This window comes from Pocillopora damicornis, chromosome 13, assembly GCF_964200805.1.
Source record: "Pocillopora damicornis chromosome 13, jaPocDami1.2, whole genome shotgun sequence".
Lineage (NCBI taxonomy): Eukaryota > Metazoa > Cnidaria > Anthozoa > Scleractinia > Pocilloporidae > Pocillopora > Pocillopora damicornis.
In genome coordinates this window covers 20475320-20503288 of record NC_142682.1, presented here as the reverse complement: position 1 = coordinate 20503288, position 27969 = coordinate 20475320, and the positions used below count along the sequence as shown (strand labels likewise).

Sequence of the window (27969 nt, the reverse complement as noted above, 5' to 3'; positions counted from 1 at the left end):
GAGAGTTTACTGTTGAAAGTATTTCACTACTGGGAGGGTCCAAGTTTAAAACTACAATAAAAAAAAGCTGAGGAGTTAGTTTACCCCAGCACTTGCATAGACTTCTATAGACTTCATCGAGTAATTTTACGAACTACTATAATTGAGTAAATAGTTTTTATTCAGATATATCATTAACGTTACAATCTCCACAAATCTAATTTCATGCACAGGTAAACATTATCGATTAAAATGTGATTTGTAAGCTCGACAACAAACAAGTAGTAAATACAAATAAATGAGGGAATAAAGAGAATAAAACTACTAGCATATACTGCTTTACAATAAAACCCCCAATGTGAGGTCGAATTACTTAAAAACCATTATTATCATCAAGTCCTACATACTTTGATAGACTTAGAAGTACGTACTTTAGACAAACAAACGAGGTTGGAGTTTAAAATCAATCATTTTCACTTATCACTTTAAAAGAACAATACTTAAAACTAACAGTAAGAATGCTTGTAAACATTAAGTCAATAAAAATATGCCACAACAGGCATAGATAACCATAAACCACTGTACATCTAGTTGTTCGTTTCAATACCCAGTGAGCAAAAAAAACCTCACTTTAGCGCACGCATAGCCACCTGTGTGCTATGGTCAGGCCGGGACATACCAATAAGACAAGTCACTGGGACTATTAGTCTCGCGCATTAGAGGGAGAGGAGATCTCCAAAAGTGTATAAACCACCTCATCTTTTCCATAATCATTTTCCACGGAGCACTTCACTTGAAGGCGCCAGGCGAAACATGAAGATGCTAGTTTCCCAGGTGTTTCTAAGATGCTGCTTTTAGCCCCGTCTCTTTGAGTAAAACACCCCTTATAAAATTTATTTTTAGACGAGACAAACACTTTAGTCGAACCAAATGCTATAAACCACTTAAAACGTAGCCGTGGGGCACCTCTTGTAGCATGACATGAAAAGACAATTGACTTTTTCTGCCCTGCATACCATTTCACAATTTTCTCTCTTCCCTTTAGCTTTTCTAATACAGGAGGACCTGTAAATGAAATCAAAGTTCACTTTAATCCTTTAGCCCGTAAGAGCGACCCGCATCTAGTGTCTCCTTACAATATCACCACTTGGTGATGGCGTTACATGAGAAAAAAGGAAATGATCACTTCTGATTGGAAGACAAATTTTCTAGGAAGTGCTATTAGGAATGCACAGAGAATAGTAAGGCAAACTTGCATACTGATTTTAAGATGTAAAGGAACTACTAGGCTGGGGCGGATTGGGGATCTGTGAACAACAGTAGAGGGCGAGGGCGCTGAAAATCTCTTTTTTCCGACGTTGGTTTCTTCAGTTTCGAGGGACCGAACCCTGCGCCTGGCCTAGTTCTGCCAATGTAAAGGGAATATAAACTTGTGATCGCCACTCCGTAAAAGAGCATAAGTCAAAGTAGGATAAACATTTAAAATTCTTCTCTTGTTTCACCATTCTAGTTCCATTCAAAAAAAGACAATCATTGCATTCAATGCTATGACTCTTCATGACAGCATGACACACTCCAAGGTGTAAATTTTCTATCTACTAAACCTGTCTTCAACTCGACGAGCCTCTCAGATTAAAATATTTCAGTAACACAAATCCCAAACTTCCAAACCTTCCCTCACTTTTTTCTTAAAAGCAGTCAGAACAAGTACCAAACAAACGACTTACTTGGAAGATCAACAACAATCTCTTTGAGAGCCCTTCCAAAAGCATTCTCTGCTTCACAGCGATATACTCCTTGATCATCAAGACTGATATTCTTCTTCCGAATAATCAAACCATTGTGGGATGTTAAAATATATCGCTGAATCTTTTCACATGGGTGGCTTTTATAACACTTCTTTATTTCTTTGCCATCTTTTGTCCATGTTATCTTTGGTGGAGGGAAACCACTGACTCGACAGTCAAGTTCCACATCTGGACCACTGTCTGTGTCATTGACAAATATGCTATGGGGTGTTACAGATGTGATACTAGCAGGTTCTGGAGCTGGAAGAAAAAAGGTCATCCCAAACTTTTAAGAAGTTACAAGGTCAGCAAACATTTTCATCACATTCAGTTATGCAAATAGAGTTGAGTACATTGTAACAAATACCCAGTTGAAAATTAGATTCCAATTATTGGACTCTTTTAAAAGAACTGAGATACTCTGCTAATGATTGCAATAAAAGAGCTGAGAAATAAGTTACATTGAAAATGTGCACAAAAAAATTTCTTATCTATTAAGCCTTAAACAGTTAGGCAACTACGACTTTTAGTTACCTTTGACACTGACTTCTACATATTGAAAAGATGTGAATCCTTTTAAAGTTAACAGACATCTGTATCTGCCACTATGTGCAAAGTCAGCCTGTGCGATGACCAGATCCTTTTCCAAAATTCCATTAGGACCATGTGAGGAGAAGACACTGACACCTGGCAAACTGTCTGTTGGAAGTTCCACACCATCTTTGAACCAAGTCAGCGTTCCCATATTACCCTCACAGACATATTTAAGAGGGGAACCATGTAAAACTCTACTATTCTTATGAGGGTCAACAGTAACACTAGGAGTTCCTTATAAAAGAGAGAGAGAGAGAAATTGACATTTAGAAATCAAAGCGAAATAACTGATTACATTTTTTCTGTATTACCAACTATAACTTGCATACATTTCAAAGTCTGAAGTACAAAGCAACAGCTATTTCATATTGTTCTTTAAATAGCCATGGAACATCACAAAAATCCTTTGTGATTCTTAGAAAAGAAAAGCACAAACTTACTGGAATCGATATATAATAAGATCTTTCTGGTGATAACTTGTCCATTCTTCCTCTTAGCAACACATAAGTAGTGACCTGCATCATGTCTTGTGATGCGACGAATAGTGAAGACTGCACCATTTCTGGTTATTTTTTCTTGTCTAAGTTGGCTGTCAGTTCGATTCAATGTGACGTTAGCAGTTAAGTCATTTGTTGTGCAGTTGAACACAGCAGCACTTTCAATGGCTGTGTATACTCTTCTCACTTCCAAGTCTTGATTGATGAGAAAAGAAAAATTCCCTTTTACTGGAGAACACTGAATGCCACCTTTGAGAGGAGGAAAAAGGCACATGAAAGACACTGTTATGTAACAAAACTAGCTAAATTTTATTAATCTTATTTAATAAAATTATGAAGGCTGGGAATAAATTGTTAGATGCCTTGAAATTTCAACATTTTTTACAGACTACAGTCACCCACCCACTTCATAAAGGAAACTTAATTCCAAGGTAATGGGTTCTTCAAAGTAAAACAAAATGAGGGTTTAAGCAAGAAACTAACCTGACATTTTCAAAGGGGATGCCAGATTCAGATTTAGAGGTGGACATTTTGGTGATTAATCAAAGCTAAAACAAATTTCTTGAATGTGATCGGTTATCACCAACCTGATTTGAGCACTGATAGGACAATGTCCGTGTCATGCTTGTAATTGGACAGTGTAATAGGATGGTTAAAGGGACAGTTAACATGTCATAACAGTGTAAGTAACAGAACATGTCATGTGTGCACACTTGTCTCACATTTTGCCACGTTAACTGGTTTTTTTTTTCATGAAAACATAAAACTGATGTCTAGTTTTGTAGTTTTCAAATTTTGTGATACTTTTGATTAATTGGTAAGAGGACTTTGTGTTGTCAAATTCTGTTTGTATTCATACCTAAAATTAACAAATTGAACTCCCATTTTGTACTTGTCTAATTTTACTAATCACTTGTATGATTATAAACCTAATCATAACCATAACTAATTTGTCAAATATTATTGGTGTATTCGGAGCTTCATTTCTTCACTGATCAATCTGTACAGTTGTAATTGGACAGTGTAGTCAGACAGTTAGCTGCAATCAGACACCTGTGCTGGAAAGTTGAAGGAGCCAATCATACTAAGTCCACTCAGCCAATCCCATAATCACAGAAATAATCAAAATAACCATAGCAACAACCACTTATCCAAAGATATATGAAGATATTTGTTCTAGGTGTATTTGTTTTTCCAGAAATTGAAATGGATATGACAAATTGGTAACAGGACTTCTTGTTGTTCAATTCTGTCAGTAATTGTACTCGTGATAATCAAATTGGACTCTGGCTTTGCGGTTGTCTGATCTTTTAATCACTCATAATTGGACTCCACTCGGTCTTATTACTATTAGAAATCAGACTCCACTTGGTCCTAGTACCATTAAAAATTAGCCCATTCCAACAGCAACATCAACGAATGCGAATGAGGCAATACTTATTATCACCAGTCAGTCAATATTGTGATAAATATTGTCAAGCTCATGAGAAAATGAACGCATACATTCAAATACAAAGTTTGCCCATCCTTCACTCACAACCCACTCCCCCATTCATCAAAGACATTATGTTTAAATTTTCAATGGTAAAGTAAAACCCTTCACAGATGCACAAAACCCGCTTGAATAGAGCAAAAAATTCATCTATAAAATAGGAAAACATATCATGTCACAGTACTAGCCAAACTGCCTCGTCAGAAAAACTAACATAATAAAACTTAAGTCAAATTTAAGCCTAATTGCAATATCTATGCTCATTTTCGTCCCATAAAAATATATTTTCTTTCAATATCAAATTTTCAGTCTACTGATCTAGTGTCTGAGTTATGCTTAACTATGTAAAATGTTAGCTTGTTAATCTTACCAGCTAACACTAGCAGCACGATAGCATGAAGAAATGGCATTGCTAACTTCATTTTTCCTTCGTTGGGTCTTGATGTGAGCCTGCAAAAAAGTCCCCAACTATGAGTTTCAAGAGCAGTTGAAAGCAAACAAGCTGTTCAAACAAAGTAAAACAATAACAACATGCTAGGCAACACTCCTAAACTTTCTTATTCAGTTACCCTTTGGCCTCTTGAAATGAAAATCGATCTTGCACCGCCATATTACGTTCGACAAATGTGACAACACTAAGATCGTGCCGTTTTTTTTAAGGAATTCACGCGGTCCTTTCAAGTGCTTCAGGCTTCGCCGACTCATTCTAATTTGGTGTGTCATAGGTGATAGATAAACAACGCCTATTTGAAAAGACTCCCGGGCAATATTCAAATTTAACCGCCTTTTCAATACACTTCACGCAACTCATAAACACTTCAAGCAAATAATTCCCAGCATGCAATGTAATTCTAAAGGGGTGAAGAACAATACCAGATCAGGTAAGCAATCACAGAAACAATAACAAGAATATTTGTTATACGTGAAATCCATGTAATGGTCTTTTGACACCTTATCTCTTAACATCATGAAACAAAAAGACGACAAGCATGCTTTAGAGCGGCGATCGAGCGCTTTTCCGTGATGCTGAGACAGTAAAGAACTGTTACTACGAATGACCCTGCTCGCAGCAAACGAGAAGCGAAAGTTTCAAATAGTTTTCTTGTAAAATTAGACGATGAATGGAATAAATTCAACGCTTGACTACCGCATGCTTTACAATAGAAATTGAATTATTTGTTTCCTTCGCTTTCGGAAAAACCTGGCGGGAAGTGCAACGTTCTATGGATTGGAAAACAGGAGTAAAATAAATAAATTACTGACGTGATTTTGCACGAAAAGTAAAATCGAGCGGGTAAAAGGAATTATTAGCACTACTTACATCGCAATGCCATTTCCATTACCCGTAATGTTTAATATCGACTGCTGGATTGTATTATTTAAGCAGCATTGAGACCCGAGTGATCTATGTGACCTCTGAAATCTCTCTTCTCCACTGACGGAGCCTTCCTCTAGGTATTACTCTTGGGCAGTTCTCTCGCACTAAAAGTGACATCAGCAGACGAATTTGCTCAGAGACATAGCGAAATAGTTTGTTAACGGGAATGAAAACGTGCCGATATCCCAAATTTAAATACGCCACAAGCGTATTAGAAGCTTGATAATGCACACATAGAGAACGATATCAAAAACTGAAAACGCGCTTGATTTAAGAATTATATAAAATTGTGACTTACATCAAAACTGCTACTTTTCCTAAGAAAGATAGTTATTGGGAGCTCTAATTAGCTTCAATCCGCGTGTTCTGCGTTCAAGGTTTCTGGTGATTTTCTGCCGTCAGGTTGAAATGTGAATCTTTTTTATAATGGCTTGCCAACAAATACGACAGGAAATGTCATCATGGCAATATTTCACCAATGAGGGAATTATCATAGAGCCGCGCCTTTTTTTTTTTCACCCACCTCGAAAGATAGAACATTATTTGGATGAGACTCAGGAGTTAGGTTACAAAGCCGATTATAAACCTCAAATACTCTCATAAATTTAGCTCTGAAATTTTGAGGAAGATATGTGCCATGACTATCAAAAAAAATTTCAAATTTATTTTATGTGATGATTGAATTAATGTGCTACATCCCCGCCATCAGAGACCTTTAAAACTGACGTTAAATGAAGTTCTCGCTCCCACAGGGAACAGCGGAATCGCAACGGAAATGGCACACCATAAAGTTTACTTCACTCTAATTGGATCACAGCTTGTTAAGGAAAGTGACTCTGGGGCTTTTCCAAACTTACACAACATATTTACAACCTCTCTACGTGTACAGACAACAGAAGTAAGACGATATGAAATCGATAATAGATTTGATATTTACGTTAAAAAACAGATAATTTGCATTATTGGTGGGACAGATAGTTCTGAATTCCTTCGGCTAATTACTCGTTTGTATAAAGTTCATTTTTCATTGGATTTAAAAAATTTGAGCACGCAGAACAGCTGCAGTAAACCAACTAGAATGTAATTTTATCAAATTCTTTAGCAGTTATCTAAGTTTTGGTAAGATTAAAAACAATTTGTTCCCATATTTTATATATATTGTGGTTTTTTTTTTATCTGATCATCTTACGAAATATTTTTTGTAATGAAAAAGAGTCTCATATCAATTCCAAAGGAAAATAAGGTAAGATTTTTAAAGCGCGCACCCACTCCGGCCGGAGACGGGATGGGACGCAGACGCTGGTGGCAAAGCAGGTCTGCGTCCAAAAGTCGCACGTCACCCGAAGACTGGAAATCACGAGAAAGTGAACGAAGTTGATCGACTTTTCACGTCCATTTGCGGTTTGAAACAACATAATTATTAGCACGTGCTAACTTTTATAGCAATTTCCGGTTAGTGTAACAGGAAATGTCCATGGCCACAGTTCACCCCCACAAATAAGCATCTGAACTATGTGCGCTGACCTAAGACCTCCTACGCAGAAAAAAACAGCAAGATTGACGCAAAATAAAACGCTTATCGTCATAGCCTTGGTTTCTGGACAAAGGGCGACGAAATAATCCAAATATGTGGGGCTCCATAATCGCTAATATTCAGTAAGGATCAGGTCTCACAGATTGAATGAAGCTTAAGGCAAATGCTTGCACATGACAAGTTTGCAATCGGTTTGTTTGCAATTTGGGAAGGCTTCGGTAAAAGTTTTCTGTACGGCTTGTTTTGATGTTCCTTAAGTGCAGAATTGAACTGAGCAGTAATGTACACTTAAATTTATCACTCAAACCCTAAAGTAGTCTGAAATAGTCTACACTGACCTTGGCTGTTCGAAGCGCGAATACAAGGGGGGAAGTTTCTAAAGTTTCAAAGCTCAGCCGAAAAAGCTGGTAAGCTAGAACACAATAGCGAAGACAGCTGCCAGTGTTTTGTTTAATTCAAAACCAACAAATCATGGAGCGAGGCTTCAACTGAAGCTCTCAAAATTCTTCAAGACTTCCTTTGTTGACCTTTCCGACTTCCGATCACACGGTTTATCATTTATGCACACGATATATCCTTGCTATACAGATTGTAAAGCTGAGCCTGGAATATCATTCCCTGAAGCTCGGCTCCGGTAAAATTAATTCCAATATTGTAATTTAATAAACCTCCAGTCGAAAGCGAGATTTCATCCAGCAGATCAAGGACTCAACCGATTACTCAGCGGTAGAGTTTTTAAAGGAAAGAAGTGGCGTCTTCGTTATACTTCAATGAGCCTTGAGCAACGAATTTACTCTTTATTAAAAAAGTATCTTTTAGTCCATGATAGCTTCAGCTACAACGCTTGTACACAGAAAAATTGTACATCCCGACATTCTGTAAACAAAAGTATACACCCCGCTCTTGTTTTGATATATGATTTGTGAGCAATAATCTTGTCTGAGCTTAATCTGATCGTTGATCAAACATCGGTCATGTAGTTATCCATGACTTTGGCCTTAAATTCCATTTCCATGTAATCAGCTGCTCAAGGTTTCGCTAATCTCCCCACGACAAGACCTTTTTAGAAAGAAAGATAGACAGCGACAGAGTCGTCGAAAAATCCCTTCCTGCGGAATGCAGCGAAACCTTTATTTAGATTTCCTTACTCGTATTGGTCTAATTTGTGTAATTACAAAATACCATCACGACAACACGTTCGCATAAAATTATATGATAATCTTGTCAACTTCAACTTCATCAGTGAGAGGAAATTCAGTCATTACGTTTTTACAGAAAAACATGATCTCATCGTCCTCAAGGTTTTTTGAGATGTCTCTCAATGGCACCGTGGTCAGGCACTTTGAGTTCACATTTTAGATTCTTCGCCCCGTTAAATTTATAGTTTAAAGTTCCAGAATTTTCTGGTTCCTGATTTCCTTTTTCCTTTTGCTTTCTTCACTCAGTATCTTTTTAAAATGAACAATAATCAAATTCTTTTATCGTGATCGCGTCAATTGAAATCATGTCAGGGGTGAATAGTTCCAGGAGTACGTCTTTAAAAGGGATTTGCGATCGAAGCTACCTTTTTTCCCGATACTTTTATGTTTTAAAACGCATATTGAACCCAAAAGAATTTTGTCATGGTTCCCTAAAGCATCTATGAACTCACCACTGCCAGGAAGAGATAAAAACTAACACGATTCGGCATCCAGAAATTAAAATCCTTCCTCTTTACACTTTTATTTCCAACAAAACTTTGACGAAATAGTACCTTCGAAATCATCCTTTATCTCTCCTCACTCTCAACTATATGAAAACTTATTCGAATATTAACGTTGCTATCGTAAAGAAAAGTATGGTCATGGAAAAAACAAAACACAAAAGTACATTCAAACTTGTCGAGTTTTCGTCAGGCTGACTATATGCGTGTCGACCGACCTCAGTATCACATTTCAAGGTAACGATTTGGTTTATGAAATGTATGGATCTTAATAGCAATGGGTTCGTAAGAACAAGAAGCTGAAATTTTGCGTCCAGTTTTAAGGAATCCCTTCCTAGTTAGCAAGATTATTCCCTTTAGTTTCAAAGAACTATGCGTTAAAACATGGTGCAATTATGTGATTCATTTTGTCAAGCAGACGTTAGATTTCGCGCTTCGATACTCTGTTAGTTACCTTCGTGCTGCTCTGACCTGCAATGTCAAAAGTGTCGTATTTGTTGGTTTCAATAGATTGAAAAGGATGCTAAATTTCAAGCGCGGTTTACGAATAAAGAAAACCGTGCTCTTATTTTTGTCTCAAGTGAATCAAAGAAAAAATATGAACATTTTCCTACGCGAGTGAGATTAACTAAGAGCATCTATTTGTGATCGACAAATAAGCTAAAAATTTACCTTCTTTCTTGAACTATTTACAGCAATGTTATTGTTATAATGTAAGTTATCTAAGCGGAACCATCGAGTTCAGCTTCGATCGCGAATTGCTTTCAGTGCGAAAAAAAGGAGCTGTATCAGACTAAAGAAGCCTTTTCTAAATATTTAAAATGTGCAGCACTTTCAAAACATGGTGTAAAAGTTAACCCTAAACAATTCCATACCTCTTGGAAAATATTGGGATAGCCAAACCACTTTCAAATATATCTCCCTAGTCAGGATCAACTGATCTCCTTGCAGTGAACAAACGAAGTGAAATCTTCGAGATAAGTCAGCCACTTATAATAATTAATTTTGATGTAAATTTGAAATTTAAATGAACTAGGAGAAGAACAAGCGGGTAAATATTTCTTTTCTTTCCATATCTTATCAAATCATGAAAAAGGCAAATATCTCCAGAAAAGAAATATACTACTGAAAACATTGGAAATGTAGTTTTCCGGGTATTATTGAGTTTGTGAGAGTTTTTGATTAGGCTTTGATTGTTCGATTTGAAATCGATAACAGTGAAAAATGGTTTTCAAATCGATGTTAGCTATCATCGGTTCATTTTCAAAAACTTTCATGCTTATCTTTAAAATTATTTCCTTCTTTGGCAGAAAAATTTAAGCACAAACCGCGACAGAGCATTTCACGCTGGAGAAAAGCATGTTTGTTTAAGAACATGCTTCTATTTATTTAATTAGCACAAAGGTGATTTTGGTCTCCCAGTTAGACATGAACCCACAATACCTTTGGCATTTTTCATTGTTGGTTTGCGAGGAATACAATGAACAGCAATCGAAAGGATAAAGTTCTATCTGTATGCTTCGACTGACAGATAATAAAAACAATTCTGCTGTTAACATCGGTAAGTCCCAGATTTGTATTTATGTTAACTAATCATTTCATGATGTTGAAAACCGACTTCACTTTCGAAATTAGCTGTTGGTGACATTTTACTTAAAAATTTATAGTATTTCCTGTACTCTATTGGTAAACAGGTTATTGTTGACGTTGTCCGAGTTCTTTTTTAATTAAAAAAGTTCTCATGCAATTTCGGAATTAGTCTGCTACTGATCACGTTCGCACATTGACGAATGTTTGGCTGAATTTTCCTTGAATCGTATTTCCTTTAGGCTGTATTATCCGGACATGAGAAAAAGATTTGACGTTCTTTCAATTTTAAAGACATCTGTAGTTCCAAAGGAATCACCAATTTAGTCTAATCAACAGGACGGATTACCTTAGAAATAAAGACAATTTAGTAAATCGACAGAGGAAGATTTTTTGTTAATTGTTGTTATTAGATGAAAGATGAAATCACCAAAAAAAAAACCCCAGCACCATGGTCACGTACGAATCATAATTTTTTTAAACCCTTCTATGCCTAGAAAGGTCTAATTTCGTTACCCGCTGACAAACAGTGTAGAAACAAAGTTACACAGATCAAATATTGTTAAATTACTTTAAATATTTAGAGCTCTTAGATTTTACACGGAGATTAACCAGTCATCTTTTTTTTCTTAGCTCGAATTGATTGAATTGTAGTTTTCGTCTTCCACCGTGGTTCCATTTTAACAGCTCATAGAAATGCTTGGGTTGGCCTTCGAGAGTTTTTAATGACACCTGGCCAAGCAGCCGGAGTTAATCCCTCTCCGTATTAGCTCCAGGAGTAACGAATCTGGCTTACAACGAATATATTATCTCAAGCTGAGTGGGCAGAAACTGATGGTGTAGCCAAACAGTTTTGATACCAAGGTTACGTTCATGTGGGGCTAGAATGTTATTTTTTCTTTGAACGATTTCGACGGAATATCCCGTGACAGATCTAGCAAGGAAAGAGTGACTGTCCTTTGTCGTAAAAGTTCGGCATAAATTGTGGAACGATTGGAAGCAGAGCTTACTACATAATATATTTTTAGGAGGGCAATTCATCAAATCCTAACCCACAATTACAAAACTGTTAAATCAGAATATGAGAATTCGACTGCTAAGTATTTTATGCGGCTACAAACGCAAGTGAATAAATGCACTTTTGTTGCGCCCCAAAAATAATTAGGACACATTTCTGAACATTAGACCACAGAAGGGGTCATTCTTGAAACAGTACATCAATAATTTTATTTAGGTTACACTAAATTGAAAAACGCTATTTATCATTCAGATAAGACATACATTAATTTCACACGTATATTGAGAAACTAACACGTACGTGTCTACAGTTACCATACCGTGTTATCTTACAGGTTTTTTCCTTTTTCCAAAGTATTCAATGTTCCAATAATGTTCCTGCAACAACACAGTTTTTTTTAAAACTACTATCTCAACTGATTTCAATCACAATCATTGGTGTCACTTATCTTAAGCATCCAACAACTGGCTTGGGGGTAAATAACTGGAGTAAAATCACCTTCAGACGTAAGTACTGGTTCATGATTCTTTTCAAATTATGTTAAATGTTTCACTAAAAAAACGATAACAAATATGTGACGTAAGTCTTTCCTTAGGTATAAAATAAAATATTTAATGCACATACATACTTATTTTAAATAGACCATCTCTCTTCTCTATTATTTCCTTTACTTTAAAGAGTTTTTCGACGCTTAGCTATCTTGGTTTTGCGTTTACTTTCACCATTAATTCTCAGTTACTTATGGCAAAGCTGTTATTATTGTGACGCAAATTAAGCACACATATGATCTGCTATGACATGATGTGGGGTGCCGGAGACAGCTACATGCTGTCGCTTCGCCTCTGTTACACGAATTTTGTGGCTCTCGTTTCCTCAGTAACCAAAAGACGGGAAGACAAGCGATGCAATTACGCCTTAACTCTCCTGTAGTCCTAAGAATTCCACACTAGAATTTGCGGTCAGCGCTATGAATGGTAGGGAAATATTCGAAAGAATGCTGGGGCCTACGAAAGATTTTGAAGCATACATAGCGAAATATACGTAACAGGAACGATGTCAATTTAAAATCTGCTGTCATTCGACGGCTGAAACCGAGTTCAGCTGAAGCAGAAGTTGCTGACATTCCTGCAGTGTTCGCTTGTCTCCGATTTTCTCCAGGGAAGTGGCAGCCTCAACCAGCATCTTCTTACGTTGACACGGACCGGATAGGAAAGGCAGAGGGAGGTGTCGGCAGGCCATCATAAGGGCTGCAGCCTTCTCCCGCTCACCTGTTACACATGTTGTCTCTTCCTCGTCTCCTGAAAACAGTGAAAAAAACCAACCAATCAGTCAGTCAATCACCTGCTAACTAATGGTTGACACATTCAAGAAAAATAACCAAAAGATCACCTTCGTCTTCAGGCTGCTGTCCTTTGTGGTGACGAGAGGTGACCACTCGCTGCCTCAACGTGCTCCTCTGTAACAGATGGTGAGTCTCAGTGGGGTTGGCGCCTGCCATTAGACGAGCCACAGCTTCGTATAAATAGAGCTGAGGGAAAAAATGGCACAACATTAGCCTCCAGCTCACACAGAATTTGCAGGGGGAATCTTGCTTATTGTCTTCATTTAAATGTAAGGGAAGAAGGCCCGCACAGAGAAAATTAGAGTTTTTCCTTCTTTATGTCTGAGGCAAGGGAAATGGGAGTTGTCCACATCATGGCACAACAAAAAAAAAAGGAAAGTTTACCCTTGGCAGAGCAGCTGGAAGGTTGTGGGTAAGTTTCTGCAAACTCTCCAAATCATTCTGAAACGAACGCAACTCAACCGGATCAGTTGGGACAGTCGCAGTAAAGTGAGGCTTCTGTGAAAATTCCCAGAGATCCTTTCGAGTACCCAGCAGCCAATCACAGCACAAAAGCTGTGCGAGCTGGTGTAGGCGGCTGCTGGTGGACTGGTACAGAGACGATGTCAGGTTGATGCTCTCTTGTAGATGAAGACCCGACTTCTTGCACAGCTGTGCACAATCTTCAAGTGAGCTGGGTTGCGTGTCCCCACTCAATATCTGTTTCTTAGCTAGGTACGCTCTAAGGATAGCTTTTGCTAATGGGTCTCTTGAGTTTGCCACAGGATCTCTAAAGCAGAACAAATTGTCATGGTCAGCAAAAATTGTAAACAATTTTACAGATGTTCTCAAGGAAGAATGACTGGAAGGGACAAAAGAGCATCACAAGCATATCTGTTTTTTTTTTTTTTATTTAACCTTATGTCAGCCATTTCTTTTTCAACATAACACTGTCAAAATAAAGAAGAGAATGATTATGAAACCACTCTAACCATCGAGAAATTAAGGGGCAGAATTCCCTGGACATTTGTTTAAAATACTTTTTAATTTTCATTTGTAATGGTCAATATTATACCATTCCCTCAACTGAACCAAAGAAAACCAGAGAAAAATCCTTGTGGTTTGCCTCAACAAAATACCCTTGTGATAAGGGTGACCATATCGTTAAAGATCAGGATAAAAAATGTGGCTCAGATATTTGTTTACAAAACTGACAATGTCTATGTAGCTTGCAAGTCCAGTCCACTAGCACACCATAACACATATAACTTACTCTGCATTCCACAAGCTCTTGGGAACACTCTCAATTGTACTGTAAAACCTCTCAGCAGTCTCGTCTTCTCCTTGCAGCCAATGAACTGCCACCATTCCCACTGCTACCCACCATTTGGCAACCTCATCATCACCAACAGCTGAAGACATGTTGACAGGCTTCTCACTAGTTGATGCACACTCGTTCAGCATGTGAAGATACCTGAGGGCATCTCGCACACTCTTATCACCAGTGGTATCTTCATCTGTTGCACTTGGTAATACAATAGATGAGAGAGCATAGCGGAGGAGGTACTCCCGGAATGCTTGACTCACATGAGCCACTGGGTTGGCTAAATGGTAAATTGCATCAAATAATTTCAGTCTAGTAGTAACTTCCCACACATAATTTATCTTCATACATATGTAAAAATAAGGCAAAATAAAAGTAACATGTTCCACCAAATTCCGACCATCTTTAAAACAAAATTTTTGCAATGATACTTTGAAATTTGTTTCCATTTGTTACTATTTCTCCAGACCTGATGTGCAAGCCTTATGCTAATCCAGAAGTGAAAGTTATAACCATGGCCAAACTCACTAGGTAAGAAACTTGAATAACAAAACGCCTTTCTCCATTCAGGAGTACAAATAAGGGTGGCAGCCAACTTTCAGGAGATTCCATCTGACAACAATACTATGGGAGAGGAAGGGTGGGGATCTGAAAGATGGTAATCTACACTGAACTACTGCCCTATCCATGAAGGATCAAAAGGACTGTTATTTGCTCACTGCTGCAGAATTTATGGATACCCCTTGTGCTTCACCTGCCCTATTCCATGCAGCAAACAAAAGGAGTGGAAAGGTTCTTTTTTCACAAAATTACACTCACTTTTTTCACTGATACTGGCCCACATGCTATCACCTCCCTGGCAAGTCCACCGACTGCTGACAAAGAAGCGGTGTCCCTTTGGACGGAAGAGCCACTGCAGTGAAGCTGGAACTGTTGTTCCACGAGATGCGTAAGATGTTTGTGCCCGGCCAAGGAAGTACCTCTGAACAAAACATATGGTGTCATGTGTAACCATTCTAATACCTATGTCTGACAACATATGAAAAGTCTGCAGACTTAGGACAGACAAAATGAAATAATACACAGACTGATGAAACTGGAATATGTCAAAACTGAAAAAGTCTAGTCGCTGAGAGAGCATACTGTACTCTATTTGAATATTCAACTCACAGCAATAAAGTGAAGTCCATCCGGGAATGAAGTCCTTATCTGTATTGCAGCTGATACATAGATTTCTGCTAAGATGTCAATGCTCATCAGTTTGTCTGCAGACTCTGCAAGGTTCACAGCTGCCAAGCCAAGAAAGGAAGAACGCCAGCCATTCACAGAGACATGACCTACAAAAATATACATACACTTGTACTATGAGAAAGTTGCACCTTTCCAATGATACTCTCTCACAACATACAGAAAGTTTGATCTAGCATGAATAATTAGAATAGTATTTTCTCCTAAAATTTAGCTGAAGAATAAAAGGTAAAGCTTACAAACACTTGAGCAGTATGTAGGACCTTCAAAGAACATTACCTGTAAGGCTCAATTGATGCAACTTATGGTAGACTAAAGCTGCATCTTTGGCTGATATTTTAGCATAATCCTTTGTATCAGTACTTCGTCCCCATAAATTTATTCCTCCAGCAGCAGATGCAAGCCAAGTTCCAATCCATAGCCTCTGAAGAACATGACGCATCAACTGCCAAACAAGGCCACAAGCCACGTCAAGCTTTGAAACAGGAAGGGGACGTTTTAGTGCCCTGAGGCAAATTTCTAGGTGACGTGCTGCTGAGATAGTATCACCCTGAAAAAGAAATTGACAACTCTTAATTAATGCATACAAAGTCTCAAAGGCCATTACACTTCGAATTTAATACAACTGTGGTCATGTGACATACTTTCAGCCACAACTGTAAACAACAAAGACAAAGCAATTTAATTTCAACATAACAAGACTCATCTAAAGGCTGTGATATTCATGTCTAGGCTTTCTTTGACAGTGCTCCAAGCTGCCTCACAATGGAGAGCAGGAAAAAAAATTACTTTGTGTTAATGGAAGTGGTTCACACTGAGATAAACATTTGCATTAAATATCATAATATTGAAGTCCTGTTGCTTTCTCTCCAGCAAAATTGGCTATTTGAACTCAGTTGCCTAAGTATTAAGCTTTGAGAAGTTGTATGAACCTCCAAAACTGATTGTCAGGCAACTTTGCCTTAATTTCTGGCAAGGATATTGAAAATTTAGGTAGTCACAACCTGACCTTGACAAAGTTAAGCTTGGTATTCACCTCTCCATTGTGCTCCTTTTAACCTTACCTTAATTAAGTCTTCATCAGCTTGATTTCTGTGTCTCCAGAATAGGACTGCATTATCAGAGTGTGGTCTCGTCACAGGCTCCCCAAACACAAAGATACGCACCAACACTGCCAAGGCTACAAAAGCATGCAGAGACCAGTTAAGGGCAATCAGGGCAGTATTCCAAAGCCCATTTTCCTGCTGTATGGTGACATTATCCCCATAAGAATGCAATGTCCTTCCGGCAGCACGGGGTCTTTCACTTTCCACAGGGTTAGAGAAAAGCATACCTGTTTGAACAAAGTGCACTTTACAAAGACAGTTTGAGCAAAAACACTTTTGTTACCACCATAAATTTCCACATGTGAATAATAAAACCTCAAAGTTAGAATAGTATAGGTAGTTCAAAAGTCACAACCAAACATTTCAAAAACGTTTTGTGATTACAGCATTTCTGTGCTCAAAGTTACTTCTTTTGCAACTTATTTTGTTTATACTAGAGAAAAATTTCAGTAGTGAATTTACTAGTTTGTTTTACTTATGGGAATTACATCAATGAAAAAAGACTCGTGAACTTATGCAACAATGAACAAGTGATGTTGAAACTTTCATAAAAACATGAAATTTAGGCTGTTCTGGGTACTATTCTTAATGACTGTCTTTCAAAAGAAGTGACAATGTGAAATTCAAGTAGATAACAGCAGTCAAAAAGACACCAAGGCTATTGACTTCACCTTTATCAAGCTGAGGCACAATGTAACTCAAAGGGTTGATAAACAAAAAGGTAAACATGAAAGCAAACAATGCCACGCGGGTGCGATCCATCATTCCACAGCTATTGACAGGCAGGGCTTCTACTTTGATGTGAGTCTTGTCTTTGCTCTGTGGATCTGGTGTAGGAGGTGTAAGAGGGCTTGTTATAACACTACTAGCTTTGGCAACTTCTTCTATCTTGTTGGATTCTTCACTCTTTACAGCTTCAGCCTCCATTATAGTGCAGTCTTCCATTACCTCTTTCTTTACCTGATGTTCCTTTTGCTTTCGAACAAGCTCTGTGATGGTTTCTGAGTAGGATTGAAGGGAATTAATCCATTTTTTTCAAGATCAATATAAAGCAGTATTTTACCCTAAGTAAGCACAAACAATACAAAAGTGCTCAAAAGTTTGTTTTAAACTACAGAATGTTAATGAACCAGCCTGCATATTATCAAGCATACCAACAAGAGTACTTCAAACCAAGGAAGTACCTTGTGACATGTGCCTGTTACAGTCCCCAGAACACATTAACTAGCCTTCTGAAATACATGTAGACAGTACTTTGTGTAATATGTGCATTTTACTGCTTGTCTTACAAAAACAGTATCAATAGTCTTTACCTCTTTTTTGCTGTGCCATTTTCAAACTCATGTTTTCTTGTTTGAGGCGTGCATTTTCATTTTGGAGCTTCATTATTACCTCTATGGCCTTCCGCAACACACCAGCCTTGTTCATCTTAAAAAAAAGTGGCAACAACATTAAAATCACACACACCCTTAGCAAAGTTCCTGTTTTCTTTCTTTCAGCAAACTGCAATGCTTCTACAAAAAATTGTAAAACTTTTATTTTTATAGTTTTAGATAATAACGAGAAACAATGATTGCTTCAAAACGATAGCCTCACCTTTGCATCTGGCCCACACACAAGGTCTTTCAACTCCACAATCTTGTCATTGATACTTGTGCGGTATCGCTTCTCAATCAAATTGTGAGCTGATCGCTTTTCTGTTTTGACTCCTCCTTGGCCCTTACCATTTGTCAGGCGACTAATTGGAATCTTGTTTGGATCCAAGACAATGGGAATGGTAGCTGTTAGGACCCCATTAGGACCTTGGGACAGTGTGGGCTGAATCTGTGATTGGCTAAGTTCAATAGTTCCAATGACAGTGGAAGCAGAATCTGGCTTTAAGATCTGTGGTTGAACAAGATTCTGGAAGATACAGAGTTACAAACAATTTAAACACACAGCACTATTCTTACATTAAAAGAGTTCAAGAAAAAATTTGAGCACAATTATCTTTACGAGGGAAATTCAGTCTTTTTAGGGAATTTCTATAATAACTGAAATTTCATATGAAAGGTGTACTTGTGAGTATGATCATGGTTTCTAGATACATGTAAATGATGGTTCAATTGTTTGTCTTGAGACACAAAATCACTATCACTCTACATAATAGACTTCAATGTTTTCACTAGTAAATTGCATGTTTCCAACAGACGATGTGTTTGAATTGTAATGTATCACAAGAAGAAGCATGATGTTTAGCTGCTATTGGTGCAATTGTGAATGCTATCATGGGCCCATTATGTTACTTTTCTTTAATTTGGGCCAGCTAAAAAAATTCACACACATCTAGCCACAATCATGGTGAAACAAGTGATAAATCCCCCCGAAAGTCAGGGAGAGATTTCAACCAGACTACACTTCATTAAAAGAATCACTCACCTGCTGAGTTTGTGGACTTGTGACTTGTGAATTTGAATGAACAGGCAACACTGGAGAAGTTGGATGGACAGGGGATCCTGGTGCTGATGACAGTGAAGAGATAGAGGCTGGAGAGGGAACCTGTTGTTGAGGAGATAACTGTTCTTCAGGAACTACCACTTGCTGCTGTGGCACTACAGTTGTGCTCTGTTTGGGTAACACACCCAGTTGCTGCAAAAGCTGTTGTAGCAGAGTGTTCTGACTTGATGAAGGCTGGCTTGTTGAACACTGTGGCTGGACAGTTGGCAGCTGAAGCTTGGGTTGTAATTGCGGCAGTTGCTGCTGCTGCTGTTGTTGTTGCTGCTGTTGTTGCTGCTGTTGTTGCTGTTGCTGTTGTTGCTGCTGCTGCTGTTGTTGTTGCTGCTGCTGCTGTTGTTGTTGATGTTGTTGCTGCTGCTGCTGCTGTTGCTGTTGTTGAAGCAGCAGCTGCAGGAGTTGAGGGGTTGTCTGAGACATCTGTGGTACCTGTTGTGTAACAACTGTTGGCTGTTGGACTGTAACAGCACAAGACTGTGAGGTTGGTGCAAGGATTGAAGGCTCCTGAAGAAGCTGTTCTAAGCTCTTGGTGTGCATAGCAGGGGGAGCTGGTTTGGAATTCTGTCCTTGAAGTAAATTAAGCAGGTACTGGGTGGTGGTGTTCTGATTCTGTGTAGGAGTGCCATGCTGACCAGGATCACAAACTCCTGGCTCCTGTTTCACCTTTACCTTGGGTTGAAACATAGGAAATGGGGATTGGTCTTGTTGTTGTGTTGTAAGTTTGGAGAGATAGTCTGCAAAGTTCAGTGAGGATGAAGAATCATCATCTGTATCCATTGACTCTGGAGGTGTGATTGGAGGTGAGAGAATAAGCTGTGAAGGGTCAGTCTTAAGGTTCACCCCAGGTGAAAGTGCTGTACTGTTTTGTTCCTGATCACCATCAGATGGTGCTCCACAAAGGAAATCCAAAAATCCCTCTAAATACAAAGATGAAGATGTCATAAATAAAACGATATAAAAAAATAAAAAATTAACCAGTTACCCTACAATTGCACATCCGTGTTATAGACACTTATCATTTTTTCCTAACTGATTCTCCAAATCCTGTTGAATTATCTAGGGTTTCACGGTAATTAAATATACTGTATAATGGGATCAATAACTCATAAGATACAGAAAGAGAGAATGTGCAAAAAAGCTTACTCATATAGGAGGCTGAACACCTATTTATCTATCAAACACAAAAAAGTTTTATTTGGAATATCAGACATAAACAAGTCAACATGTTAAGAGAGAGTGCAGAACTAAGATAAGAACCTCTTTAATTAATGCAGGTCTACAAACCTCTTCACTTAACATGTCACCCATACGTAATATGAAGTTGATCTACATGACCTTGCACAAATTGTCTCATTTGTCTAACTGTGTGATCTACATTTGCCTTCTAAAAGAGGTTTCAGTAAAAGAGAACAATTCACAGACTACATGCTGTTTTACAGACTGCATACTAGACAGCTTGGCTAATGAGTTCCATACATTAAAGATCAACCACAAACCTAAACTACTAACTGACACTTGCAGCGATAAGCACTGTTTGTAAACCACAATGGAAGTAGCTTTGCTTCCATGAATTAGGCAAAACTTACAATCGTTTAATATTTCATGGACCAAGTTTGGCGAAACAAAACTACATTTAGCCAGTATTTTGATGAATTTTACTCCTTGTAAATTTATTTACAATCTGAAGGTAAATACACCCTATGTGGACGATTTCGCTTCAGACGTGAAAAGAAATACGACCTTGTTAAGCTCAGTTATTTAACAGCACACAAGTATCCACCCCTGACATGCCCTGATCAAACCTTTTTATGCAACAGGCCAATCACGAGACATAACCAACGCATGCACGGTCCGTGGTTCACTTAATCAACAACAAATGTCACATGCACATATGCAAAATTGAAAATAAACTTTGTAACATGCTAATCTTGTCACGAGAGTGCATGCCCAAAGCTTATTTATCGGTGTCAGAAAAGAAAGTTGGTTGTTGAGGCTTTAGGAAAATACAATACACGAGTGACTATAAGCATAATTTTAATCAAGCGCATGGGCTGCCTTACGCTTAAGGAAGTGAAACAGAACATAAATTAACAATCCGCTTAGAGTCACATTTATATCTGCTACGCGTGTGTACATTCGCACTCAACTTTGACGACACTAAACATCACAAGTGAAAAACAAAACTTTTGCAAGATCTTTTCATTCATTTTGAATCATCTGGCGAACTTAATTATGGTAATTTACCACCTTTTCTCTAATATGAACGAAACATCCTTGTAACTTAATGCAAAAACGACGACCAAGTTACGGTGATCTTGGACAGGAATTTAGCGAGTAATACGGACACTAGGTAAAGATATGAAAAGATGAATAAACTTACCGTCAAAATCGCCTATTATAGGATCATTCATGGCTCTATCATCGTTAAAATTCGTTCCTAACTCAGGTATCGTTTCACTCAAAAGTGACTGCCATCCATCGTCCGGAGGGTCCGCCATTTTGGCTTCATCACCAAGCTATTTTTTTCTACCAATCACAGCGCAGCTAGATCGGGTGATCTTCGAACGATTTTGCGTCATATTTTTTTTCGGATAGTATCCCACATATACTTGCGATCTTTGGGAGTCGTTTCGTGGAGTGTCGTGGGACTGTTTTGAAGGGTTGCCATGGTAATGACGTCACAGCTAATGGTGCTTCGTGATCAGAAAACATGGCGAAAATTGGGAATGGTACTTTCGTTTGGACGGGAGAAGTGTTATCTTTGATGAAGTGATCGATTTGCGGTGGAAACAGGTACATTTTAGTGTTTTTCTTTTATTTGATCCACCAGAAGGCAAGTGTTTGGGGACAGATTGTTGACTATTTTGTGCGGGTGTTTAAAGTCTTAGGCATTTGTCAGTCTTGACACCTCACTACCTAAGGCCGTCGACGAAAGTTACTTTCGAAGTCTCTTGTGTAGAGGCTCTTGAACCACTGTGTTTTATTCATGTTTCAAACTATGAAATAGAATGGGTGAATGTAATTAAATCGGTACACTCGACCACAAATTCAAAGTTATTGTGAGGTTTCACTTGCCATTTAAGTTCAAAATCATCTCGACCTAAATTGGTCCTCTAAGCAAAAAGAGAGCTACTCTATGCTTTAAAATTTTACATTACATTAGTTCTCTTGCGTACTTGATGATCAGTTTAGTGATAATTGTATTTGGTACCTGACCAATGCTAAATATTTATTCATATTTGTGTTCAATACATCACAAATGAATAAAGGGGTAAGTTTCTAAAGAAACTGTGGTGCTGCGTCGGTGGGAGAGTAAAGCAGGTAATATAGTGTTAACAACTGGGTTGAAAACGTAAATTAGCCACCGTAAAGAGTAAAAAAGCTGAAGTTTCGAGCGTTAGCCCTTCGTCAGAGCGATTAGAGGAATTGTGGGTTGTGTGTGGATTTATATGTAGAAGGTGGTGGAGCTATGCCATTGGTGGGAATATTGTGACGAGAAAACAGGAATAAATTAGTTGAATGAAAAGCGCTCGTTGATTCCGTGGGGATTAAGGGTGCCGATTTGAAATATAAATTTTTGTTCTAGTGTTTTACGGCTTTCCGAACTGCCTAGATGTAAGGAAAGGCCGCAAACTGCCATATGCTGTTTAGAATGATAAGGAAGATTAAAGTGTCTAGCGACTGGCTTGGATGCGTCCTTGTCATTTATTTCCACATCGCGAAGGTGTTCTCGGAATCGGTCACCCAGTCGTCTTCCTGTCTCGCCGATGTATAACTTATTGCAATAAGTGCAAGTTATGCAGTAAATAACATTGGCGGAGGTACACGTAAAGTGATCAATGATCTTAATGGATCTTTTGGGTCCCGATATTTTCTCTACGTTATGAATGAAAGGACAAGTTTTGCATCGTGAGCGAGCGCATTTAAAAGTTCCAGATTGGTCATTGGTATGAAATGAACTCCTGACTAAAAAGTTGCCTATGTTTTTGTCACGTTTGAATGAAATAAGTGGGGGTTGCGAAAAGATAGTGCCAGTCTCTGAATCGTTTTGGAGTAATTTAAAATTTTTAAGAATGATAGATTTAACTGCGTGGTTGTGAGGGTGAAATGTAAGAGTAAATGGAATGCGATACTCTTACATTTCACCCTCACAACCACGCAGTTAAATCTATCATTCTTAAAAATTTTAAATTACTCCAAAACGATTCAGAGACTGGCACTATCTTTTCGCAACCCCCACTTATTTCATTCAAACGTGACAAAAACATAGGCAACTTTTTAGTCAGGAGTTCATTTCATACCAATGACCAATCTGGAACTTTTAAATGCGCTCGCTCACGATGCAAAACTTGTCCTTTCATTCATAACGTAGAGAAAATATCGGGACCCAAAAGATCCATTAAGATCATTGATCACTTTACGTGTACCTCCGCCAATGTTATTTACTGCATAACTTGCACTTATTGCAATAAGTTATACATCGGCGAGACAGGAAGACGACTGGGTGACCGATTCCGAGAACACCTTCGCGATGTGGAAATAAATGACAAGGACGCATCCAAGCCAGTCGCTAGACACTTTAATCTTCCTTATCATTCTAAACAGCATATGGCAGTTTGCGGCCTTTCCTTACATCTAGGCAGTTCGGAAAGCCGTAAAACACTAGAACAAAAATTTATATTTCAAATCGGCACCCTTAATCCCCACGGAATCAACGAGCGCTTTTCATTCAACTAATTTATTCCTGTTTTCTCGTCACAATATTCCCACCAATGGCATAGCTCCACCACCTTCTACATATAAATCCACACACAACCCACAATTCCTCTAATCGCTCTGACGAAGGGCTAACGCTCGAAACTTCAGCTTTTTTACTCTTTACGGTGGCTAATTTACGTTTTCAACCCAGTTGTTAACACTATATTACCTGCTTCAATACATCACCACTGTCGAGGTTTTCCTAAACCCCTATACCCCTAAAGGCCTATTTACACGGCACGACTTTGTCGCATGCGACAAGCTTACGACAGGCCTACGACATGACTTAAGAGTTGTAAGCGAGTTGTAGGTTTGATTTACACGAAACAATTCGTGTCGTAAGCCTGTCGTAAGCTTGTCGCATGCGACAAAGTCGTACCGTGTAAATAGGCCCTAAGAGTGACTTGCATCCAATTCCTAACTCCAACTAAAGATGCTCTTGATTGTTAAACAAGTTCTCCTTGACAGCTAGTTAAAAAAAGTGTAGAGAACAGTATGGAGAATATGCATACTGATGTTAGGGTGTGAATGGTTAAATACCTCTTTGTAGCCTTATTTTCCTGGTCCTAGCTGTAAGTCCAAGCATCAAAACACATATGTCAGCATATGTCTCTGTGTTTTAAGTGGAGTAAAGCAGGCCTTTTCATTTTATAGTATTAACGTTTAGAAGACCTCTTCAGAACTCAAGATGACCTCACTGGCTACTGCGCTTCCTCCTATCAAAGTTGGTGGCCAGGTCACTCAGCAGGTCATTCGACATGTCCCATCTCCACCAGCCAAAGGTTCCTCTTTAGGAAGTCCATTACGAAGTAGCAGAGGAATACAAAGACCAGAAGGCTCCTTTGTAAGGAGTCCTCCTTCTGATCTGAAGAAAACAGCTAGTTATGAAAAGATTGACACTTCGAGGTATGTAAATACATGTGAGGGAGTTACCAGTCATGAGAAATATTTGTATTGATTTAGAGCACAAGTGTAGTAACTCGCTGAGAGACTGATATGTGCTTCTGTCGACTGTACTAATCATAAATCTTTGTTGTGGCAGGTATCGGAATACCTATGAGCACAATCTTTGCCTTGACATGTTGAAAGAAGGTTTCCATCAGTCATTTCAAGAGCTGTTTAATTTGATGGAGAAACAGAAACAAGATATAAAAAGTTTAGGAGCAGACTCTGGTCTGTCCGATCAACCTTTGTTAGAAGATCAACCAGAGAAACTCGACCAACTGAAATATCATCTAACAACAGCAGAGGCAGCAAAGAGAAGGGGTGAGTTACAAATATGTGATGTGCTGATATCCACCATTGGTATAGATATCATGAAGATATGAAATTAACTATTGCTTGTTTTTCTCCCTTTAATTTTTAGGCAAGATGGACCAAGTTTATCACAGCTTATTGGCCCTGGCAAGATTCTTTGAAGAGGCTGGTGACTTTTGGCTTTCAGATCACTTTTATGGCTCTTGTTTGAAGACAAGTCTGAAGATTAGAGGAGATGGAAGAAGGAAGGAATCAGAGGCTAACTGCAACATGGGATTGGCCTCTGAGAAAAGAGGTAAAATTGTTGATCAAAAGACAGGGTCCAACAACATCTGATGTTTAGATCAATTCTTTTTATGGTTTCCCTGTCTTAAAGCTTATGAAATATGTTATTTCAAAAAATATATTAAAATTATAAAAATATATTAAGTTTTGCAAACAGACAAACTAGAGTGTGTACAATAATGCTGTTAGTGGTAACTTATTCATGATTTTTTATTTACAGGGGACTTGTTCAAAGCAGCAGAGTATTTAGAATCATTTTACAACTTGACTAAAGGGCGACTGTGGCAGACAGATGATGGAGAAAATCTACATTCACTCTCTTGTGGACACCTTAGGAGAGTGTATACAACCATGGCAGATGAGGTATAGTGCAAACAATATCTTAGGCTGGAAAATTTGACTTGGATCTCTGAGATTAAACCAGAAGTGAATATAAATCTACTATGTAACGTGTTCTATTTATTTTCAATCTGTGATTTTTCTTTCAATTTTCATAGGTTAAAGAGGTTGACTTGATGAAGTCAATAGAATATCTCCTGAAAGCATATGGAATGGCAAAAGAAAGTAAGTCTGAAAATTCCAGGAGCATTCTCTTTTGCTGTTTGCCTGTCTGTCTCCCTTCCTCTTGACTGATATATTTTAATGCCCATAATAATATATTTTTTAGGCACGCCAGATAAATGATCTTGCAATTTCCATTTCCATCTGTAAAATCAAACAAACAAACTTCTATGATTCTGGCTTTGTGATAGGTGGTGATAGTCAACAAGAAGGTTTGGCTGGCTATCGCTTGGGATGTGCTTATGAGGAGATTGGAGATGCTGAAACAGCCATTCTGGTAAGAAATAAGAGAGGTTTCATCAGTAAGAAAATTTGTCTTGGTGTAATGGTGTAACTGGCAACTCAGTTTACAGATAGCTAATTATCATGCTTGATATATTTTTTAGTATCATAATGGGTACTTGGAGAAATGCCAGCAGAACACAGATGATGTTGGAATGGGGAGAGCTTGTCAGGCCTTAGCAAGAGCTTATGAGTTGTAAGTTCTTTTATTTTGTCTAATAATTTTCCAAAACATGTACTAGCAAGGTAGCAGATATACAATGTGGCAAATGTTTGCTATTAAATAAACCATCTCTTAAAAAAGTTTCAACCTGAATTTTTTATTTGTTTAAGTTAAGTTTTTGGGTGTGTGTAAGCAAGGGTATAATCGATTCCTTTCACAGGCAAGGAGATGTGGAAAGTGCTATGAAGTATCTTGAGATGTTTGTTGAGTTGGCTGATCGATCTCAGCAATTACCAGAACAACAGAGAGCTTGTACAAGTCTTGGTTCTATTTATAACTCCCTGGTAAGACAAGAGACCTGTGCATGGCACATTTGAACTTTATTATTCATTCAATATCCTTTATTTTCTTTAGCTGTTCCAAAGTTGTGCAAATAGTTTTTTGAGCCTTATACATGATCTGAGCTGCTAGCTAGCCTTATCCATCTATTGCTATTTGTGAGGTGTGTTTGGAAGGAAACCAGCCAATATTCAGCGGCCACAGATATAGCATCTTGATTTCTGACAAAAGCTCTCTTTATTTCCTTTATTCAGGGAAAGTATGAAGATGCTGTGCGCATGTACAGGAGAGGCTTTGAGATAGCTCAGGATCTGGCTGCAGTTGAAACCACTGAAACAACAAGAGTGGAATATGGAGTTGCTTTGGCACACACTCTTCTTGCAGGCTACTCTCAATGTATGGATCAGGTTAGCAAGAGTAATATACAAAGACTGCTTGACTTTAAGAGCTCAAGATGGGACACTTTCTCAGAAGAAGCAACTCTTGGTGATGAAGAGGGTGAAGAGAATGAAGGAAGTCAGCCAAGCAGTGTTGTGGGTACAGGAGAAAGTGAGGACTCAGTTGAGGGGGAGGGTGACAAGGAAACTAGAACTACTGACCCTACTGCCGAAGGAGAAACCAAGGATGTGCAAATGAATGGTGGATCAGATTCAGGGGTGACAAGTGAAGGAGAGAATGGGAAAGATGACCATCTTGAAAGTCAACCAACAGAGTAAAGTATTTGCAAAAGAACATTGAAACAAAAAAAGATAAATGTATACATGACTTGTGAGATATAATTCATTCAAACTGAGTGTGAGCAGAACAAGGGTCCACTGGGAGTCACACCAGATTTTGCTGAAGAATGGGTCAGTGTACTCCAGTCAGTAACCTTTGGCAAAGTGATCCTATTTTCTTACAACTGAACAAAGATTCCCTTTTGATGTGACTAATTTGCTGGACCATCTAATCTTTAAACAGAGTGTTATGAGAATGGCAGGCTGCTTTATTTATTTCTTGTCACAATTCATCATTCCTCTGTTAAATTGAAGGGTTTGTTACCGGTGCCTTTTTTTTTTTTTTTTAGGTATTAAGATACTGAAAGTTTACATTTTACATAATGTGCTTGGCATGCACTACACAATTGACTATTTCTACATTGTACATATGAGTATCATTGTAAAAATGTAAATTAAATCTTCCTTTTGTGTGTGGTGGTAGAAGTTGTGCTTTTACTTCCAGTATCAAATCATAAAAACTTCTTGCAGTAATAAAAAATTATGGC

At 38.2% G+C, this 27969-nt stretch overlaps 3 protein-coding genes across 6 annotated transcripts; 1 reads left to right on the top strand and 2 right to left on the bottom strand.

Annotated features, from left to right (window-relative positions):
• Positions 1–142: 142 nt before the first annotated feature.
• On the bottom strand, positions 143–10095 carry LOC113664639 (MAM domain-containing glycosylphosphatidylinositol anchor protein 2). Of its 3 annotated transcripts, none has more exons than XM_027180287.2 (6): positions 9839–10095; positions 4720–4799; positions 2801–3106; positions 2301–2594; positions 1707–2027; positions 143–1044 (listed from the first exon to the last, which is right to left on the bottom strand). In XM_027180287.2, exons 2-6 carry the CDS (start codon positions 4769–4771, stop codon positions 683–685), a joined length of 1335 nt encoding a protein of 444 aa, XP_027036088.2. In that variant the 5' UTR covers positions 4772–4799; positions 9839–10095; the 3' UTR covers positions 143–682. The 3 variants fall into 3 exon arrangements, with proteins under 3 accessions (XP_027036088.2, XP_027036081.2, XP_027036070.2); XM_027180280.2 differs by lacking the exon at positions 9839–10095 and adding an exon at positions 6026–6250; XM_027180269.2 differs by lacking the exon at positions 9839–10095 and adding an exon at positions 4919–5184.
• Positions 10096–11754: 1659 nt separating this feature from the next.
• Positions 11755–21615, bottom strand: LOC113664879 (sterol regulatory element-binding protein 1). Of its 2 annotated transcripts, none has more exons than XM_027180500.2 (13): positions 21441–21615; positions 18986–19977; positions 18164–18469; positions 17881–17995; positions 17239–17568; positions 16526–16794; positions 15741–16011; positions 15384–15550; positions 15033–15195; positions 14163–14493; positions 13295–13679; positions 12958–13096; positions 11755–12866 (listed from the first exon to the last, which is right to left on the bottom strand). In XM_027180500.2, the coding sequence occupies exons 1-13, from the start codon at positions 21556–21558 to the stop codon at positions 12643–12645; spliced, it is 3810 nt and encodes a 1269-aa protein (XP_027036301.2). In that variant the 5' UTR covers positions 21559–21615; the 3' UTR covers positions 11755–12642. The 2 variants fall into 2 exon arrangements, with proteins under 2 accessions (XP_027036301.2, XP_027036308.2); XM_027180507.2 differs by lacking the exon at positions 21441–21615 and adding an exon at positions 20647–20796.
• A 125-nt stretch (positions 21616–21740) lies between these two features.
• Positions 21741–27904, top strand: LOC113664896 (tetratricopeptide repeat protein 29). Its single transcript, XM_027180518.2, has 10 exons — positions 21741–21853; positions 24473–24724; positions 24861–25084; positions 25185–25370; positions 25581–25723; positions 25858–25924; positions 26113–26198; positions 26308–26399; positions 26587–26710; positions 26960–27904. Exons 2-10 carry the CDS (start codon positions 24507–24509, stop codon positions 27419–27421), a joined length of 1602 nt encoding a protein of 533 aa, XP_027036319.2. The 5' UTR covers positions 21741–21853; positions 24473–24506; the 3' UTR covers positions 27422–27904.
• Positions 27905–27969: the final 65 nt, after the last annotated feature.

Bases quoted from the DNA above. Each gene is read 5' to 3' on its own strand.
- LOC113664879 (XM_027180500.2), bottom strand. From the start codon at position 21,558: ATGGCGGACCCTCCGGACGATGGATGGCAGTCACTTTTGAGTGAAACG. The intron at 17,996-18,163 runs GTGAGGCTATCG...CTTTTTTTTAAG, and splicing joins TGTGTGGGCCAGATGCAAAG to ATGAACAAGGCTGGTGTGTT. The intron at 15,551-15,740 runs GTAATGTTCTTT...ATATTTTTGTAG, and splicing joins GCATCAATTGAGCCTTACAG to GTCATGTCTCTGTGAATGGC.
- LOC113664639 (XM_027180269.2), bottom strand. From the start codon at position 4,959: ATGGCGGTGCAAGATCGATTTTCATTTCAAGAGGCCAAAGG. The intron at 3,107-4,719 runs GTAAGATTAACA...CTCCTCTCAAAG, and splicing joins CGTGCTGCTAGTGTTAGCTG to GTGGCATTCAGTGTTCTCCA. The intron at 2,028-2,300 runs GTAACTAAAAGT...TTTTTCTTCCAG, and splicing joins TGTAGAAGTCAGTGTCAAAG to CTCCAGAACCTGCTAGTATC.
- LOC113664896 (XM_027180518.2), top strand. From the start codon at position 24,507: ATGACCTCACTGGCTACTGCGCTTCCTCCTATCAAAGTTGGTGGCCAG. The intron at 26,199-26,307 runs GTAAGAAATAAG...TATATTTTTTAG, and splicing joins ATGCTGAAACAGCCATTCTG to TATCATAATGGGTACTTGGA. The intron at 26,400-26,586 runs GTAAGTTCTTTT...TTCCTTTCACAG, and splicing joins TTAGCAAGAGCTTATGAGTT to GCAAGGAGATGTGGAAAGTG.